Source organism: Heterocephalus glaber, unplaced genomic scaffold, assembly GCF_053883595.1.
Source record: "Heterocephalus glaber isolate CG9 unplaced genomic scaffold, H.glaber_assembly_v1.0 deba00001606, whole genome shotgun sequence".
In the NCBI taxonomy this organism is placed as follows: Eukaryota; Metazoa; Chordata; class Mammalia; order Rodentia; family Bathyergidae; genus Heterocephalus; species Heterocephalus glaber.
Window position 1 is genome coordinate 41,131,658 of NW_028258377.1, and position 17,633 is coordinate 41,149,290.

General features: G+C 37.6%; 1 protein-coding gene and 1 pseudogene across 2 annotated transcripts in view; one reads left to right on the forward strand and one right to left on the reverse strand.

The window, feature by feature from the left end:
• Zfp2 (ZFP2 zinc finger protein) overlaps nt 1-17,633 on the forward strand; it is a 37,627-nt gene that overhangs the window by 1,158 nt on the left and 18,836 nt on the right. Inside the window, exons 1-2 of one of the 2 annotated variants that reach the window (XM_021242194.2) lie at nt 13,964-15,179; nt 15,481-15,570. The exons of the other annotated variant lie outside the window; for it this stretch is intronic. Of the exons in view, the coding sequence (XP_021097853.2) occupies nt 15,104-15,179; nt 15,481-15,570 (166 nt within the window). The 5' untranslated portion in view covers nt 13,964-15,103. Of the gene's footprint in view, nt 1-13,963; nt 15,180-15,480; nt 15,571-17,633 lie in introns of those variants that run through there. 2 annotated transcript variants of the gene reach the window in all.
• LOC147823034 (type 2 phosphatidylinositol 4,5-bisphosphate 4-phosphatase pseudogene) lies at nt 13,045-13,850 on the reverse strand (annotated as a pseudogene).

Here is a 17,633-nt window from a genome sequence, read left to right on the forward strand (position 1 = left end):
TGCAAATGATAGGGTTGTTTAAATTTGCATTTGGAAAACTCAAATATTTTTATGCAGTTTGCTGTTTTTTTGCTTTTTAATTTTGCTTTTCTATTCTGGGAATGCTAGGCAAGTGCTGTGTCACTGAGCTATATAACCCCAGCCCATTGTATTTTTAAATTTTGTGTTTGATACCTAAGCATGTTTCCTGACTGTGTAGAAATGTTACACGTTCACATGGACAGACATAAAACATTCCCTCTGTGTTTGAGTCTTTGAGGTTATTATTGGTGGGGAGGGGCTTCTGTTCCATGAAACAAAAATATTCGTCTGTCATTTAATACTTTTGTTTTATTCCATGTATACCTATTCATTCTTTTCCAGACGGGAAGCCCATGCTATACGTTATTGAATAATTAACTCTTCATTGATGTGAAGTGTCACTTTTTTCATATCCAGAATTCTTTTTTTTTTTTCTCTTTTCTTTTTTGGTGCTGGGAATTGAACCCTGGGCCTCCTGCTACCAAGTGCTCTGGCACTAAATTATATCCGCTGCCCCTGAATTCTTACATACAAATTTTTTTTCCCTGAACTGTTTATTTTGGTAGAATTTTAATTTGTTCTGTTGATCCTTTTCCCTTTTAGACTCCACACTCAGGAAGGTAATTTATCTGTTTTAATTAAAGCTGTACTCACTGCCGCTGTTTGGAATGGTGCTCCTTACACAGTAGGATGACAATATGTTTGATGAATGAATGATTCTTCCATAATACTAGGTTCTCATAACCTTAAAAAAATTACTGGGCAAGGTCTCACTCATCAGTATGCTTTTTATTATTTTAAAATTTGTAATTGACATAATGTACTTGTGTGGTACAGTGTGATAATACATGCATGCAGTGTATAATGAACAAGTCAGAGTAATCAGCATATCTGTGACTTCAAATATTTATTATTTCTGTGTATTGAGAACATTAAAATCCTTCCTTTTGAAATATGTATTATTATTCTTAACTGAGCTCCTACTGAGCTCTAGAACATTAAGATTTATTTCTCCTCTTATTGGTATTTTTATACCCGATAACCAACCCCTCACTACTGTGCCATCCCTTCTACAGCCTGTGGTAAGCACTATTCTGCTCTCTGCTTACATGAGATCAGCTTATTTAGCTTCCCCATATGAATGACAACATGTGGTATTTGTCTACATCAGTAGTCCTTTAAAAATTTCCTGGCTCTGCCGTAGAACACAATTAAGTTTAATCATTTTTTTCATAATTACTTTTAAATATTTTTATTTAGGTATAGGTTCACTAGGATTATAAGTTTATAAACTAATTTCAAAAAAAGTGACAATTTAGCACCCCAAGATTATTCCTATCCAGGATTACAGCACGTCTTTCTGTTTTCATCTTCCTTTATATATCTAAATGATCTTAATAAAGCAAACTCTACAAATAAACATTGTCGTTTTCTTTTTGAAGATACCTTATACTTCTTATCCATTTGGAGGTATTTTTATTGGTGGTGTTACAGAAGTCTCATTTCTCTTGGCTTTCCTTCCTTTTCTTCCCTCTGCTCTGCCTTCTTGGAATCTGCACCTTCCTTGGGAAGGACCCCACAAGAAGGAAAGAGAAGACAGTGGCAAATGGGCCTCTGCCTTTGGGAGCTCCGATGAGCTCGTTTTTCTCTCTCAAACATTTCCCTTACTTCCATACTGTATATGGGACTCTTTGCAGAAGATAGGACTACTGGCGTATCAGGATTTGGGGTATTTTTAGATGCCAGTGGGTACCCTGGCCTGCTGAGTTCTTTATGGTGCTCAAGGGTCAGAAAAGGGATGAAAATCATACTCAGTTTCCATGAAACGTTATTTCCCCATTGGTGATGATAGAAATAACAGCATTAACAATGTCTACCATACATCTGACATGGTTACAATTTTGTGTGGTTTCCTGAAAGTTCCAATAAAATAATGTAAGTGAAAAGTGTCTAGCTTAGTTCCTAGACTGTGGAAGATACTGAGTGAGTGGTAGGGATCCTTAGTATTATTCCAGCCAAGAGCTTGTGTTTAGAGTGTCGGTGGTGGGGTGAGTGCAGCAGTGACTGATGGTCAAACACACCAGACTAGAGTGGACGGAGTCACACAGAAAGTTTGGGGTCAAGTGCCATGCAAGAAGTTTGTTTGGTGAACTGGTGTGCATGGGGATGGAGGGGAGATCTTAGACATGAGTCCCCTTAGAAGGAATTCTGGTAAGGGAATTTGCATAATGAAGGCTTTTCTAGGAAAAACCAGTGTCTATCAGAAAGAGGAAATCAAGGAACTGAAATCCTAAGTGAGAAGCCCAGATTTTTTTTTTTTTGCCCTTAGAGATTTCATGAAATTGGAATCTATTAGTATTTCCCAGAACCTGGAACTTTTTCCGAAAAAGAAAGTAAAATACCAAGGGGACATCATGGTCCTAAGTGCTTTTTTTTTCTTAAAGTTTAAGCTTACTTTGTTGCCTGCAAGACTAAATGTGTTTTCTCTTTTCAAAAGATCTTGTATTAGGGTTCTCTTAAATATGTCATTTGTTTATTTATCAAAGAAAACAGTTTACAAAGGCTTTGTACTGACAAGTATGAGGTATAAACTGTTGAGATTTCTGTTTGTGGTATTTTCTCTCCTCAGTATTATTAAGCTCATTTTAAAAGGCAAAATAACTCAATAGGGTCTGGAGCTGTAGCTTGGGTAGAGCACTTGCCTAGAATGTGCAGTGGGTTTAGTCTCCAGAACCACCACCACAAAAGAGTAATGAATATTAGAGTGAAGGAGTTTCTGGAAGAGGGAAGGTGGGCTCTTTTCTTTTCTCTTCTCTTTTTTCTTTTCTTTTTTCTTTCTTTTCTTTTCTTTTTTGGTACCGGGAATCTAGCTCAGGGCTCCATGCTTGCCAGGCAGGCGCTGTGCGGCTGAGCTACATCCTGGCCTGGAGGAGGGAAGGTTCAAAGAGGCATAGTCACAGGGGGACATTCAGATTCTCATTGATGAAGGTTTTGGTTTGGTTGTTAGCTTAGACTTGATTTTATTTAGATAAAATAATCATTAAATGTTTAAATCGATTCTTTTTGGGACATAAGTCCTATAAAATAACCCACTTGCAGCATAAAATTTGTTGTTTTGACAAATTTATTCACTAATATAGCTATCATCCTGATCAAGATGTAGGACATTTTCATCACCCTAGAAAGTATCCCCATGCCTCCTAGTTGTTACATCAAACTCAAGATTAAGAGGTCTTTGGAAATAAAGGATTTATGGAGCTGTGTAGAAGCTAGCCAGAATCTAAAGCCCAGTCTTGGGACCAATTCCCAAAGCCACCATGGCCAGACAGCTGTTGGAAAAATGTTCATGAGACAAAAGGGCCAGGGTGTTTTACAATACAAGTTTGAGGAGAAGCACGAATAACTTGCATTCAGCCTTCATTGGCTGGAGATAAGGGGGTGAGATGACACAAGTGGACAGAGCCTGAGATAGGAAGCCTGAGATACGAAGTGTGACCATGAAGAAAAGTTTTTGCTACATGGTTGGTTGGTTTCAAAAACAGAATGGGAGGCCGGGGATTTAGCTCAGTGGTTTCGCCGCCTGCTGCGCAAGCGCAAGGACCCGAGTTCGATCCCTGGTACCAAAAAAACCCCCCCAAAAAACCAGAACGGGATGTGGCCTTGATAAATGAACTTCAGCATACAGGAAGGAATGTGGCATCGTTGTTTTTCCTTTGTTGATTTAATTGAAGGTGTGAATTAAAATGGCCCTCTCTTATTTCTCTCCCCCCTCTATTTCTGACCTATAATAAAATCTAGGACAAGTCAGAATTCTTATCATGGTCCACATCTGCAATCCCAGGCAACCATGATTTGATTTCTACTATTATAGATTAGTCGAATCTATTCTAGAACTTCATAGAAATGAAATCATACCAGTAGGTGTACTTTTGTGCCTGGCTTTTTTTTGCTCAACATGTTTTTTTAATCTATCTGTGGTAGTCCATGTACCAGTAGTTCCTTTCTTTTTACATCTAAATAGTCCATTAAGTCCACATTTTGTTCATCTGTTCACTTATGGTTACCCTTTTCAGTTTGTTTCTTATTTTTAGCTACTATTGAATAAAACTACTACACATACTCGTGGATAAGTCTTCGTGTGGCTGTGTGCTTTCATGTCTCTTTGGTAAATACTAGGAGTGCAATTAGGGGCTCAAGGGTGTGTCTGACTTGTAAGAGACAACTAAGATAAGTGTCTGGAAATTCTCCTTGTTCTGTATCCTCTTCCACACTTGGTATATGTATTCCTAAGGCTATTGTAACAAAGTACCACAAACTGGTTGGTCAAAGCAACAGAAATTTATTGTCTCAGTTTTGGAAGTCAGAAGTCAAAAATCAGCACAGGTAGAGAGAGGGTCCTACTCTTTCTTAAACTCCTATAAGTATAATATACTTCCTTGCCTCTCTCTACTTTTTCCCCTTTGGTGGTTGCTAGAAATCTTGGTGTTAATTAAGTGGTAGCTCCATAATTCCACTCTCTGTCTTTGTCACATGGTGCTCCCCGTGTATGTCAGTGTCTTCAAATGGATTTTTATTAAAATAAGGAAACCCGTCATACTAGATTAGGGGCCCACCCTACTGCATTATGACCTTATCTTAATGGACTAAATTTGCAGTGATCCTATTTACATATGGTCACATTCTTAGGTACTAAGAGTTAGGACTTTAGTATGTCTTTTTTGAGGGACATAATTCAATCCATAATATGTTATAGTATAAGTCCTTTAATGTTAGTTATTCCTGAGGGCGGAAAATGGTATCTCATATTTTTTAAAAAGTCTTTTATTATGGAATTATTTCAGACTTAAAACACTGTTACAAAAATAATACAAAGTATTTATGAATAGCTTTCACTTGGATTAACATTTTGCCATAGTGTGTTTCATTCTTTCTCTTTCCGTGTGTGTGTGTGTGTGTGTATCTGAACCATCTGAGAAAATGTTGAGACATGATTTAACTCTAAATATCAAAGTATGCATATGATTCCTAAAAATAAAGCCATTAGCTTATATAGCCAGAATATGTGTCAAAATGAGAAGACTTAACTTACATAATACCACCACTAATTTACAAACCTTACTATATCTTGCCCCCTTTCCCAAAATATTCTTTATCTAGTCAAGGATCTAATCACACTTTGCTTTTAGCTACAGTATCTCCTTAGTCTCCCTTAAACTGGAATAGTTTTTCACTCTTTTCCTTTGATGACTTTGATACTTTCGAAGAGTATAAGCTAATTTGTAGACTCTTCCTCAGTTTGAATTTATTTGATGTTTCCTCATGATTTGATTCCAATTTTTCAATTAAAATCCAAATGGCTGATATAGTCACATGAGCCACAATTCAAAAAATATAAATGGGGGGCCGGGGATTTAGCTCAGTGGTTTCGCCACCTGCTGCTCAAGCGCAAGGACCCGAGTTCGATCCCCGGTACCAAAAAACAACAACAACAAAAATATATATAAATGAGTATGCACTTAAACAAAATGTCTCCTTCCCACCCTTGTCTCCAAGCCTCCCTGTAGAAGGTGATGATAGCAATTTCTTACGCTTTCCAGAGCTGACTGTGGAACCCTGTGTATATACATATAGAATGTATATGTATTTGTATATAGTTATATAATTACATATATAATATATATTTCCCATAATATTTTAGCCAGTTGGTAACAAGTAATACTAATCAGGATTCAGCTCTTCATGTTTTAGTGTGTATTTTTTGTGCTTTACACTGCAGTATCTTGGAGACCTGTCCATATCGGCACATATGTAAGAAGCTTCTGTCTTCTATTGTTCTATTGTTCATTTAAGCAGACTCTATTAAGGGACATTGGCCTAGATCTGTGACATCAGCTGTCTACAGATACTTCTTCAGTTTGCTTCTGCATCTCCAAGTGGCTGCTCTCTGAGAGCTGTATAGCAGGTAATGGGAAATGAGTGACTGACTAAAAACAATGATTACAAGATATAAATTGAATGAAATTTTGATGTATAGTATCAGATATTTGGGGTCATGTTAGTCCAAAATTAGAGCCATTTTCCTATATTCGTCATTCTATTTTCATCTTTCCTTTATGACTATGAATTGCCCAAGTATGAGTTTTTTGCCTATAAATGTGACTGTTTTTCTGAGTATAAGATACATAGCTTAATCATATCTTGTAGTCTTTTCTTCAGTAGGCAGGACTGACCAGGGCCTTTGCACTGAAGTAAATCCCAACCCCTGCCCGCCCCCTTTCAAGACAGTGTCTCAGTAAGTCCCTAAATTTCTGTTACTGGGCTCACTCTTGAGACCCTTCTGCTGCAGCCTCCACGAAGGCTGGTATTTTAGATAGGTACCACCATGCCTGGCTTCTTACAGCCTGTTTTCCTTTTTCCCACAGTACTGGGGATCGAACTCAGGACCTTGCGCTCAGGAGGCAGGTGGCGGCACCACCGAGCTAAATCCCTGGCCCACTTTTTTTAAACTCTAAAGGTTACAACATAAAATTCCAGGTCTCCACCCCTCAAAAACAACTATGATATTCTTTGTTCCAATTGTTTAAAATACCAATCTGTGTCCTTTGCCCAATTAGGTTATTTTTATATAACAGAGGCCTTTTATACAACGTGGATAGTAATCCTTGGCCATAAGTTGCCAACATTGTTTTCGGACATTTTTCTTTTAATTTTTTTATTACATCTGCTACAGATAAGGGTTTTTTGCAGTTATATTTATTTTCCTTTGTTTGACTAAGGACTCATGGCTATGAAAGGCTCTGTACTCCAAGGTTATATAAATATTTTTCTTTGTTTTCTATTACTCTTATAATGTTAAATTTACACCCGTGAGCTGTTTGTGATTCCTTGTATATGTTGTGAGGTGAGGATCTAACTTCATTCGACATGGTGGTGGGTCATTTCATCCAACCATCCATCCATTCATTGAACAAGATACTCAGCACCTACCTACCATGTGTGGAGCAGGGTTCTGGATAGTGAGAAGGCAGCAGTGAATAAAACTGGCAAGCTCTTCTTGCAGGTCTTACATTCTTGTAGTGGAGGCAGATGGTAGAGAGGAAATGTTGAGGCTTGAGGATGACTACAGGAGCTGGGAAGGACCGTGTGGTAGGTGGAGCGTAAGTAGGGGCCTCTTTGCTGGGGAGAGCAGGAGCCGCCCCTCTGAGGAGATGGCATTTGAGCCAGTACCATCTATTGGATAATCTGTTCATTTTCCCTAGATGTGAAATGCAACTTTTAAACTATACTGAATTTCCATATACCTAATATGCATGACAGCTTATTTTTCTGGATTCCATCCCGTAGTTCTAGTTTGTTGTGTCCTACTATTTTATTTGTTATTTTAGATTTTATTTTATTTTGTAAGGCAAATCCCTCCTCAGTTTTCTCTTCAAAATTTTAGTTACTGTTCTTACACATGTAACCTTCCAGTCAAGTTTTATCATCTATTACCAACTTCCCACGGTAACAATAAAACAGTAAAACTATGCCATCCTGATTTGAATTTCAAGAAGCAGATATATCAGTTTGAGGAAGACTACTACCTTTACAACACTTATTCTTCCTATTAAGTAACAAAATTATCCTTCACTCTCTTCATCTCTTTCATTACGGCCTTTGTTAGGTTTTCACAGACTGATAAGGAAACTTACATATTTCTCGTAAGTGTATTCCTAGGTGGTTCCTTTTTAGTTCCTGTTGTGATTGGGATTTAACTGATTGAGATTTTGTAAAGAAAAACGGTTTTGGACTGGCAAGTATTGTATCTGAAGACCTTTTGCTGCTGTGCTAAAAGTTCATCACTTTATTATATTCTTTATAAATTATACTTTTATGATTTAAGATCGCCTATTTATTCCATTTGATGTATGACCTTTTTGAAGAATAAAAACATCAAAAAGTCTGTTTTTAGTTTTAAGAAAAATCTGCATGAGTAAGACAAACCCACAAAGCTATGTTTTTCAAACACAAAGAGTTACTCTGCTTAATGTAATGGTGGGGTGAGGTAGCGGTGAAGACCCAATAAGATAACATTTTAAGGGATAACAACAAACGCACTTTGTGAATGATGTTACTAAATTTCACATAGCCTTTTAAAAGTCCCATACCCTTCTGTAGTTATCTAAATCAGAGCTTCACAACCCTGTGGCCAACACAGGGACCACAGTGATGAGGGGAGAAGTTCCCTGGCATCCTGGCTTCTAACATACAATGATGAGTGTTTGGAGCTTTGAAGGAAACCAACACATAACAATCTGAATTCTGGCTTTTAATTTTTATCTCATATATTTAGCTAACAGAACAACTAATTGACAAAAATGGATTCTTGTGAAAAGAAATCTATTTCTGACGTGATACCATCTTAAAGAGGCTTATGTCTTATTTCTTCTTGTATTGCACATTGCTTGATATACCTGCTATCCTCCCTGCTTCTTATTTATATATGTCTGCCATATCTTGTCTCTACCTCTTTTTTTCAACTTTTCAAAATTAGTATGTCTTTGTCATACACATTGATCACATTCATCATAGGAAATTTGTTCCTGTACGTAATATATCTTGCTTCCTTTTTTTCCCCATTCTCCTCCCCTTCAACTCTTCTTCCCCTCCCCATTTATAAAAGCTTTGTTTCCATCTTTTGCTTCTATTCCCTTTTTTTTCCCTTTTCCTTTCCTTCCCTTCCTGCTTCCTTGTTTCCCTTCCCATTTGTTTTTTTGTTTGTTTGGTTGGGGGTTTTTTTGTACTGGGGATCGAACTCAGGACCTTGCACTTGCAAGGCAGGAGCGATGCCATTGAGCTAAATCCCTGGTCCTTCCCCTTCCCATTTGAACATGTTCTTCCTGCTTACCAATATCTATCCTCCATTATGCTCATTTACCCTTTGGGTTTCTCACACAAGAGAAACAATGCAATAATTAAACTTGTGTGTCTGATTTATTTCACTTAAGATTATGGTCTCAAGGTGCATCTATTTCTCTACAAATGACTCAAGTTTATCCTTCTTTATGACAGAGTAGTACTCCATTGTATATAAATACACACATTTTCTTTATCCATTCCTCTTGTTGATGGGCATATGGACCATTTCCAAGATTTAACTATTATAAATTGTGCTTCTATAAACATGAGCATGCATATATAATGCTTTTAAGTCTCTCAGGAGGGCACCTAGCAGGGGAACAGCTGAGTCAAATGAAACCTCTAGTTTTAGTTTTTTTGAGAAATCTTCATAATGATTTCCATAGTGAATGTACCAGTTTACTCTCCCACCAGCAGTGAAGTGTTCCTTTTTCCCAAGTACTTTGCCAGCATTCATTATTGGTTGATTTCTTGATGATAGCCATTCTTTTTGGAGTGAGATGGAATCTCAGTGTTGTTTTAATTTGCATTTCTTGACTGACCAGTGATGTTGAGCATTTTTTCATATATTTATTTTTTGCTGTTGTACTTCTTCATCTGAGAGATGTCTGTTCATTTCAGATGCCCATTTTTGGATTGGTTCTTTAAATTGGGGATATCTGGGGTTTTTGAGTTCTTTATATATTCTAGATGTTTGTCCTTTGAGGAACATCTGACAATTTTTTCTCATTCTGTGGGTTATCTCTTCACTCTGTTGGTGGTTTGCTGTCTAAAAGCTTTTTAATTTGATATGATCCCAATTGTTGATTCTTTGCAATATTTCCTGTGTGATCAGGGTTTTTTTCATAAAGTCTTTGCCATATATCTTCAAGAATTTTACCTATTCCATCTTCCAGCAGATTTAGTGTTTCTTTTTTAATATTTAGGTCTTTGATCCATTTTGATTTTAGTTTAGTGCATGGTGAGAGATATGGGTCTAGGTTCAATTTTTGGCATGTGGAAAGCCAGTTTTCCCCGCACCATTTATTAAAGAGGCTATCTTTCTTCCAGTGAAGGCATTTTTCCCCTTTGTCAAAGGTAAGGTAGCTGAGTGTTCTTGGAGGGTTTTTTGTTTTTGTTTTTGTTTTTTGCATCTTCTATTCTGTTTCATTGATTCTTGGGTTTGGTTTGGGTGTGTTGTTGTTGTTGTTGTTGTTGTTTTTGGCCAATACCATGCTGTTTTTATCATAATAGCTTTGTAGTATAACTTCAAATCTGGGATTGTGAAGCCCTCTGCCTTGCCCTTGTTGCCCAGGATTGCTTTTGCTATTGTATGTCTCTTTTGGTTCCAAATGAATTTTAGTATTGTTTTCTCTAGTTCTGTGGGGTGTGCTGTTGGTATTTCAATCAGGATTGCATTAAATCTGTATAACAGTTTTGGAAGTATGGCCATTTTCACTATACTTGTTCTTCCTATCCATTGGTTCTGATATCCAGTAAATATCTTTCATTTTCTGATATCCTCTTAGATCTCCTTTTTCAGAGTTCTGTAGTTTTCGACATATAGGTCTTTTACTTCCTTTATTAGGTTGGTTCCTAAGTATTTCATTTTTCTTGATGCTAGTGTGAAAGGTATCGTTTCCCTTATTTCTCTCTCAGTGAGTTTGTTATTCGTATACAGGAACACTATTGACTTTTTAGTCACTTTGTATCCGGCTATGCTGCCGAATTTGGTTATTAATTCTAGGAGTCTTTTGGTGGAGTTTTTGCGGTCTTCTCCTAGAGTATCATGTCATCAGCAAATAAACATGATTTGACTTCTTCCTTTCCTATCCTTATTCCTTTTATTTCTGTCTCTTGTCTAATTCCTTTGGCTGTTGTTTCCAGAACTATACTGAACAGGAGTGATGACAGTGGCCATCCATGTCTTGTTCCTGATTTTAGAGTGAAAGCTTTCAGTTTTTGACCACTTAGTATGATGTTGGCTGTTGGTCTGTCATAGGTGGCTTTTATTAGAGTGAGATAAAGTCCTTCTATTCAAATTAGGAGAAAATAAGACCGGAGATTTAGCTCAGAAAATAATGAGGTAGATAGAAAAAAAATTAATTCTGTGCCTGAGTATTGATAGTTTTTTAGAATTCCTAGTATTAGAAATAAAATGCACATATTTTGGGAAATAATTTTCTACTCTATCTCTTGTCTCTCCAGTTCTTCTCCATTACTTTGTCCCCTTTGCCTATATATATACTAAAATGCTCTCTGTCCTTAAATTATGAAGAGTTTTCCATTACTTCATTTCCATTATTTATTACTTCCTTATTTCCATAGTCTTATCTCTCATCTTTTTCACAAAAATTTTTGAGTAATTAATATGACTGCTTCAGATTCTTTATATTCACTTATTCTTCTACCCACAGTAAGCTCACTGCTGCCTCCACCACTTAACTGAAATTAGCTAACTTTTTTTTTTTTTGGTACCAGGGATCGAACTCAGGATCTTGTGCTTGCAAGGCAGGCGGCAGAACCACTTAGCTAAATCTCCAGCCCTTAGCTAACTTGTGAGCCAGCAGTCCTTTTAAGTAATCATTCTGTTTGATCTGTTCCACTTCTGCTACTGTTGACCGTGACCTCCATCTTGAACCGCTCTTTCCCTGACCTTCAGTCTCGCTTACTTTTGTTTGCTGGGTGCTGCTAGGGTTCTTTTCTTGACCTCTTTTCTTTTCTTTTCTTTTCTTTCTTTCTTTTTTTCTTTCATTCATTCTTTCTTTCTTTCTTTTGAACAATCATCTTTATTAGTGTGTTTTCAAAGGTACATATATAATCCTGAGCTACTGCATTGGTACATTTATCATTCACTCTTTGAAGTTTACATGTATTTTGTTCCAAACTCTCTGGTGAGTACATTTTTATACTAGTTAGGAAAATAAATAATTTAAAACATCAGTCTTATCCTTGGAATCACCAATTAATTTACTCAAATCATCTCATTATCTAATTGTACTACATGAAAGACTTTAGAACATTAATTTTCCATTAACCAATTTCTTTTCAAAACTGCAAAGACGGGCAGTTCAAGAGCTGATTCCATAAATCCCAGCATATTCTTAGAAAACTATGTTGCTCTTTATCGTTGATGTTTTCTTGAATAAATTGGATAATTTAATTATCTGACCAGGTATATTTGAGAAGAATGGTAAGAGTACCTCTAATCTTAACATTTTAACTAGTGCAAAATGTTGTAGGCTTCTTTCACATATAAGTGGCACATAATTATCCAAATAAGAAAAATTTACCATGATGTAATGAAAAGGAGCATAACTCAATGAAAGTATATCTTTGATTTAATGGGCAAGTAAAAACATGTTATGTGAAATCCTTCCTCTGGTATCGATAAAGGAATACATACAGCTGATTAATATTAAAGTCTATAAATCCAGACCAGATTTACTATAATTGGCCAATGAAAAGACAAAAATGAAAGACAAAAACTCCTGTGATTATTGAGAAAAGACATTTATCCAACATCTCCAACTGTGGAGAAATAAATACTTTCAGTCTTATATTTTAAATTACTATCAAAATATTGTATCTTTCTATAAACAACCAAAAAGACTAGCATACAATATCTAGAAATGTTTCTCTGACAAGAATGTCAAGTTTTTGAAAATACACTCAATTTTTTTTCCTGAATAACCTATAATCTTAGGTTAAAATTAAGCAGTTCAAGCAAAAATGAGTAGTACTTAGATTATAAAGCAAGCAATTTTGATACTGTAAAAAATACACGTATAAATGTGAAACTATTGTGGAACATTTATAAACACTTTTGGGAGCACTCATAGATCAGCAAGTAATGGAATAACTGATTTAAACAAAACAAACGTGATATAATATGTAAGATTTGGTGACAAATCCAAAAATATCTTTAATTGCTTTAAAAGAACATAAAAACACAGCTTTATCTTTCTGTGTTTGAAAATCCAGCAGCAAAACAAACTTTGCATGTAATGTAATGCAATGAACATTTATTTGAGACTCTCAAAGTCTTGAAACTATTATACATAAGCCAGAATGGAATCCATTAGAATAAATGATTTAAAGATATCCAGAGTAGTTTATCAAGAACTGCTAGACAATCTCACCTGTTTCACTGAATCATAAGTAAGTTTACGTAAAACTGTGTTCTGGATAACAGACTCCTATGGCTCCCCAGTAACAAGCTCGGATAAGGCAGATCAAATCTAAGAAATAAGCAAAGGCCCAAGAACTGTAGGTTGCATGAAATTGTCTTGCAAAATCTTGGGTGCCAACAGTTAATCCAATTCCACTGAAAATACTTATCATTCCAATGGTAATGTATGCACAGCAGTGCCTTCCTGGAAGTGTACTACCCACTGGAGAGATTTTTTCACAGTGTGGACATTTTGCCAGAGTGTTGAACCTCAGTTCCATCCACAGGAATGTGTTTCCACATTACCCACACATGATCCTGGTACCTTCTGATTGGACAGGCAATGCAGGTTGAGCTGGTTGTTCTTCAGAAATAGGCATTACTGGACCAAGTTTAGCTATGCATCTGCAGTTAGGTCTCGGACACCCTATTTGCCGAGATGTGTCCTTACAAATGAGAAGACAATTACAAGGGCATCTAACATACCTCTTCCCTGTTGAGGAGTTTTTAATTGGGATAGCTTCATTGCAAACCGTGCATTTAACCACATGTTGGTGAAGTTTGCCGTCCAAATTGATTAGAGATTGGCACACGCAGCAGTTGATTACAGGAATACCACTGGCATCTGGACTGGCAATGGCTGTGTATGGAGGTGGGAGTTCTGCTCTGGGGCTGCTTTCTTGCAAGTAAGGCGGAGCAGTGGGAGTGACATTCCCCAAGTGAGAAGCCAACAGCAGGGATGAGCACGGCAGGGGCATTCATCCACTCCATCAGCAGCCATGACTACGGCGAGGGCGAGGCGGGAGGATCGGGCCAGCCCGGTGGAGGCAGAGGCCAGCACTGCCTTGGGTGCCGGAAGGACCAGGCTGTGTCAACAGGTGGGAGGGGGAGGGGGAGGGCGACCACCGAGAGCAAGGGAGGCTCTTGACCACTTTCTTGTCTCACAGCATAGGAAGTTAGATGACATTGGGCTTGAGTTCCAACTGTGTAATCTTGGATAAGTTACTTAATCTTTTTGATTATCAGATTCCTCATCTATGAAATACTTTTGCTGTCAATCTAGTAGGTTTGTATCTGAACTACATAAGGGAGGGGCATATGAAAAACAGTATAGATATGTGAGCTATTTCTAATAATTACCCAGTTGGTTTTATGCTCCCTCATTAAAAAGATATTAATTGCTTAGAGTGTCTTAGTTACTCCATTAAAGGCTAGAGAATAAGGCTGCAATGGACATGGAAATTTGAAATAGCATTTTCAAGTTAAGTGGGTATCTTAGTTACTTTCTCATTGCTGAGCCATAATACCCAATACCCACAACTGTTAAGAAGGAAAGGTTTATTTTGGCTCACAGTTTGTGAGGTTTCAGACCATAGTTTTCATTGGCTCCTGGCAGGGCAGGATGTCAGAGAAGAACAGCTCATAGCATGAGAGCGGGAACCAGGATCAAGGGAAGAGGGAAGTAGATGTGCTTTCCCAGTCCAGGCCCCCAGTGAATCACCTGCTTTAACCAACATCTTCACTTCCCAACATCACATCACATTTTAGCTATAAACTCGTCACTGAACGAATCTATACTGATACTGATGAGTCTCACAACCTTGTGACCCAGTCATCTCCCTAAAGCCCCACTTATGAGTGCACAAGGCTTTGGGGAGACATCTAGACATAAACCATAACATTCTGCCACTGATCCCCAAAAGACTCCCATGCACTCCTTTATACCTACGCTTGCTGTCCTTGACTCCCAGATCACCTCATGTATTTATCTCTGACTTGTTCATAATAACACCTATTTTTCTTGCAGCTATTTTATTTATGTTGGAGGGTAAAACATTTTTCTCATCTACATCTATGTATCCTGTCCATTCTCCTTTCTTGCTTCTTAGTTTTTCACTGCCCTCAGAGTTTTGTTTTGGTTTTTGTTTCCTGTTTGTTTGTTTGTTTTTGCATAATCCCGTCTTGAGGACTTTTTAGTTTCAGGAGTTAGTGACAGTCAAGGATGTGTCTGTGGATTTCACTTGGAAGGAGTGGATGCAGCTAGATCCCGCTCAGAGAAACTTGTGTGGCAAGGTGATGCTGGAGAACTACAGGAACCTAATCTCACTAGGTAAGGGCTACTTGTAACTCAGGACCTACTTCTTGATACCCCTTGGTTCTGTATGACCTCTGAACTTCATAGATTTGGACTGGAAACCTAACCCTCACAGAGCGTTGTTTTAGGGTATTTGCTTGGTATCCCCTGTTTCAAGGTGAAAGGTCTTTTCTTCTGTAGAGAATGGAAAATGGGGAACTTCCTGAGCCACACCTTCCTGTTGCAGAAGCTCTGAAAAAGAAGGGATCAGAACTATGCTGGGTTGGTTTTTACTCTCAGTTCAGAACCTATACTGGATCTCTTTCCTTCCAAGCAGGGCATCAACTTTCTAAACCAAACGTGATGTCCCAGCTGGAGCAAGAACTAGGCCTGAGGAACAAAGACCTCCAAGGGTATGTCTTTCCAGGTGAGTGTCAGGATGCTAGGCCCTGTCACAGGAGTGTCTCTCACTGGGGAGTAGACGCTTCAGAGGCCTTTGGATCTTGAGAGGCTAGTGCCAGTTAATGTATTTTCTATCAGGAGATGGCTCACAGTACTGATAGGACTCATTCTCCTTGGCTCTCATATGTGTCCTTGTCTTGGGGGGAGGTAATATGCTATGGGGACTAAATGAGTTACTAACTCATAGGATGCCTGAGACATACTAAGTGTTCAGTAAGTGTCAGCAATTATTACCTTCTCTTTGTTCTTCACCTATACTTTGCATTCGGTCTCCTCTGAATAGAATATCTCCTCTTAATGTCTTTTATGAGTGTTTCTTCCCAGCCGTAATCTGTACCTCTAGCTTCCTTTCCCTTATTTATTTAAACATTTAGAATCTTCTTTCTCACTTAAAAGTAACTACCATTTCTTTTCCTTTGCCTTCCATAAGGGTTTCATACAGTCTAGATTTAAAAACAAAAGAAAAATGACTTTAGCTTTGCTTGCATTCCTAGCAACCCTACATTTCATACATTTCCCTTCTTGTTTCCAAATTTCTAATCTGTATCCACTACCCAGTTAGTCCCATTTACCTCTGAATGTTTCGTGCTTCTTAATCTTGGGTACCTGGTTACTAACCCCATCACAGCTGAAAGTTCCCTGTTAGATATTATTACTAAGTTTTTTTTCTAATGAAAATGCACTTTACACCTGTATGTTATCTACTGTGTGTAAAAGCATCTGTCTCCACTTCTTTTTCCATTTCTGGGGATTGAACTGAGTGCCTTGTGCGTGCTTGGCAAATGCTCTACCCTAAGCTACATTCCCAGGCCATCGTGTCCTTTTTGTATACTTTTTTCACGCTAAAGAGCTAGCAAATAATTATTTGGTCTCTGGGTGGTACATTAAAAGAATGTATTGACAGTGTCAACACAAAATAACAACTCTTCTTTGAAGGAATATGAGAAAAGTTTATTCTAAGCCACGTATGAGTGACCTAGGCCTGGGCGTGCAGATGCAATTTGCCCTGAGTGATCCAAACAAAAAAGACTCATAAATACTTTTATAGACAGAGAACAACAGTAGTTATAAGTCAGTACATTCAGTGAATACATTGGTGGAAGCATTACATAGGTGGGTTAAGGTGTAGAAAATCTGAACATTGGACTGCATTCCTAGTAAGAAGATTGGTTAAGTCAGGGCTCTGTTCTTGGTCAAGCTGTGGATAGTCAATTAAGTCTAACATATATCCTGGAAAGTTTAGCTAATAGTCATGAGAATGTTAGGTCAGATACAAAAGTCAGGAATAATGGATTGTTTTCTAAAGGCACAAGTATTTTATGTAAGATAGCCTTCCAGGGTCATAAGGCCTCCAGTAGGCCTGCCTGTGTTTACATCTCCTTATGAGAGGGAAAAGAAGTTGTTCAGTACTATACTTGCTTGTAGAAATTCTATTGCACTTGTTTCTTTGGCGATGCGTAATTTCACCATAGAGGAAAAAACCTCATGACCACCATTGCCAGTTTCCAGTAAGCTTTCTAAAGAATAGGATTCTAGATGGGCATTTAGCTCAGTGGTTCCGCTGCCTGCCTCGCAAGCGCAAGGATCTGTGTTCGATCCCTGGTACCAAAAAAAAAAAAAAAAAATAGGATTCTAGGAAAGGAATCACTGGGTCAAATAGTATAGACATGTTTATGAATCTTGCTACATACTTCACAATTTTCAATACTATTTTGTGTTTTTAATCCTGATTTATTTCTTATAACATGATCTCTTTAAGGCAGCTTTAATTGCTTTAATAGATTTCTGTGGATTATATTACTATTGCTATTTTTATTTATTCTTAGGCGAATGACCTATTCCTGTCATAGATATTTATTGAGTGCTAGGCCCTGTTCCTCGCACTGGAATATAGCAATAAGCAAATCCAGTAGTTTCCTTGGTGAGCTTATATTCCGGTAGAGGAGACGATAAATTAAAGAAAAAAGGAAGAGATGGAGAAGGGAAAGGAAGGAAAGAAAAAAGAGAGATAATGAATACAATGTGATG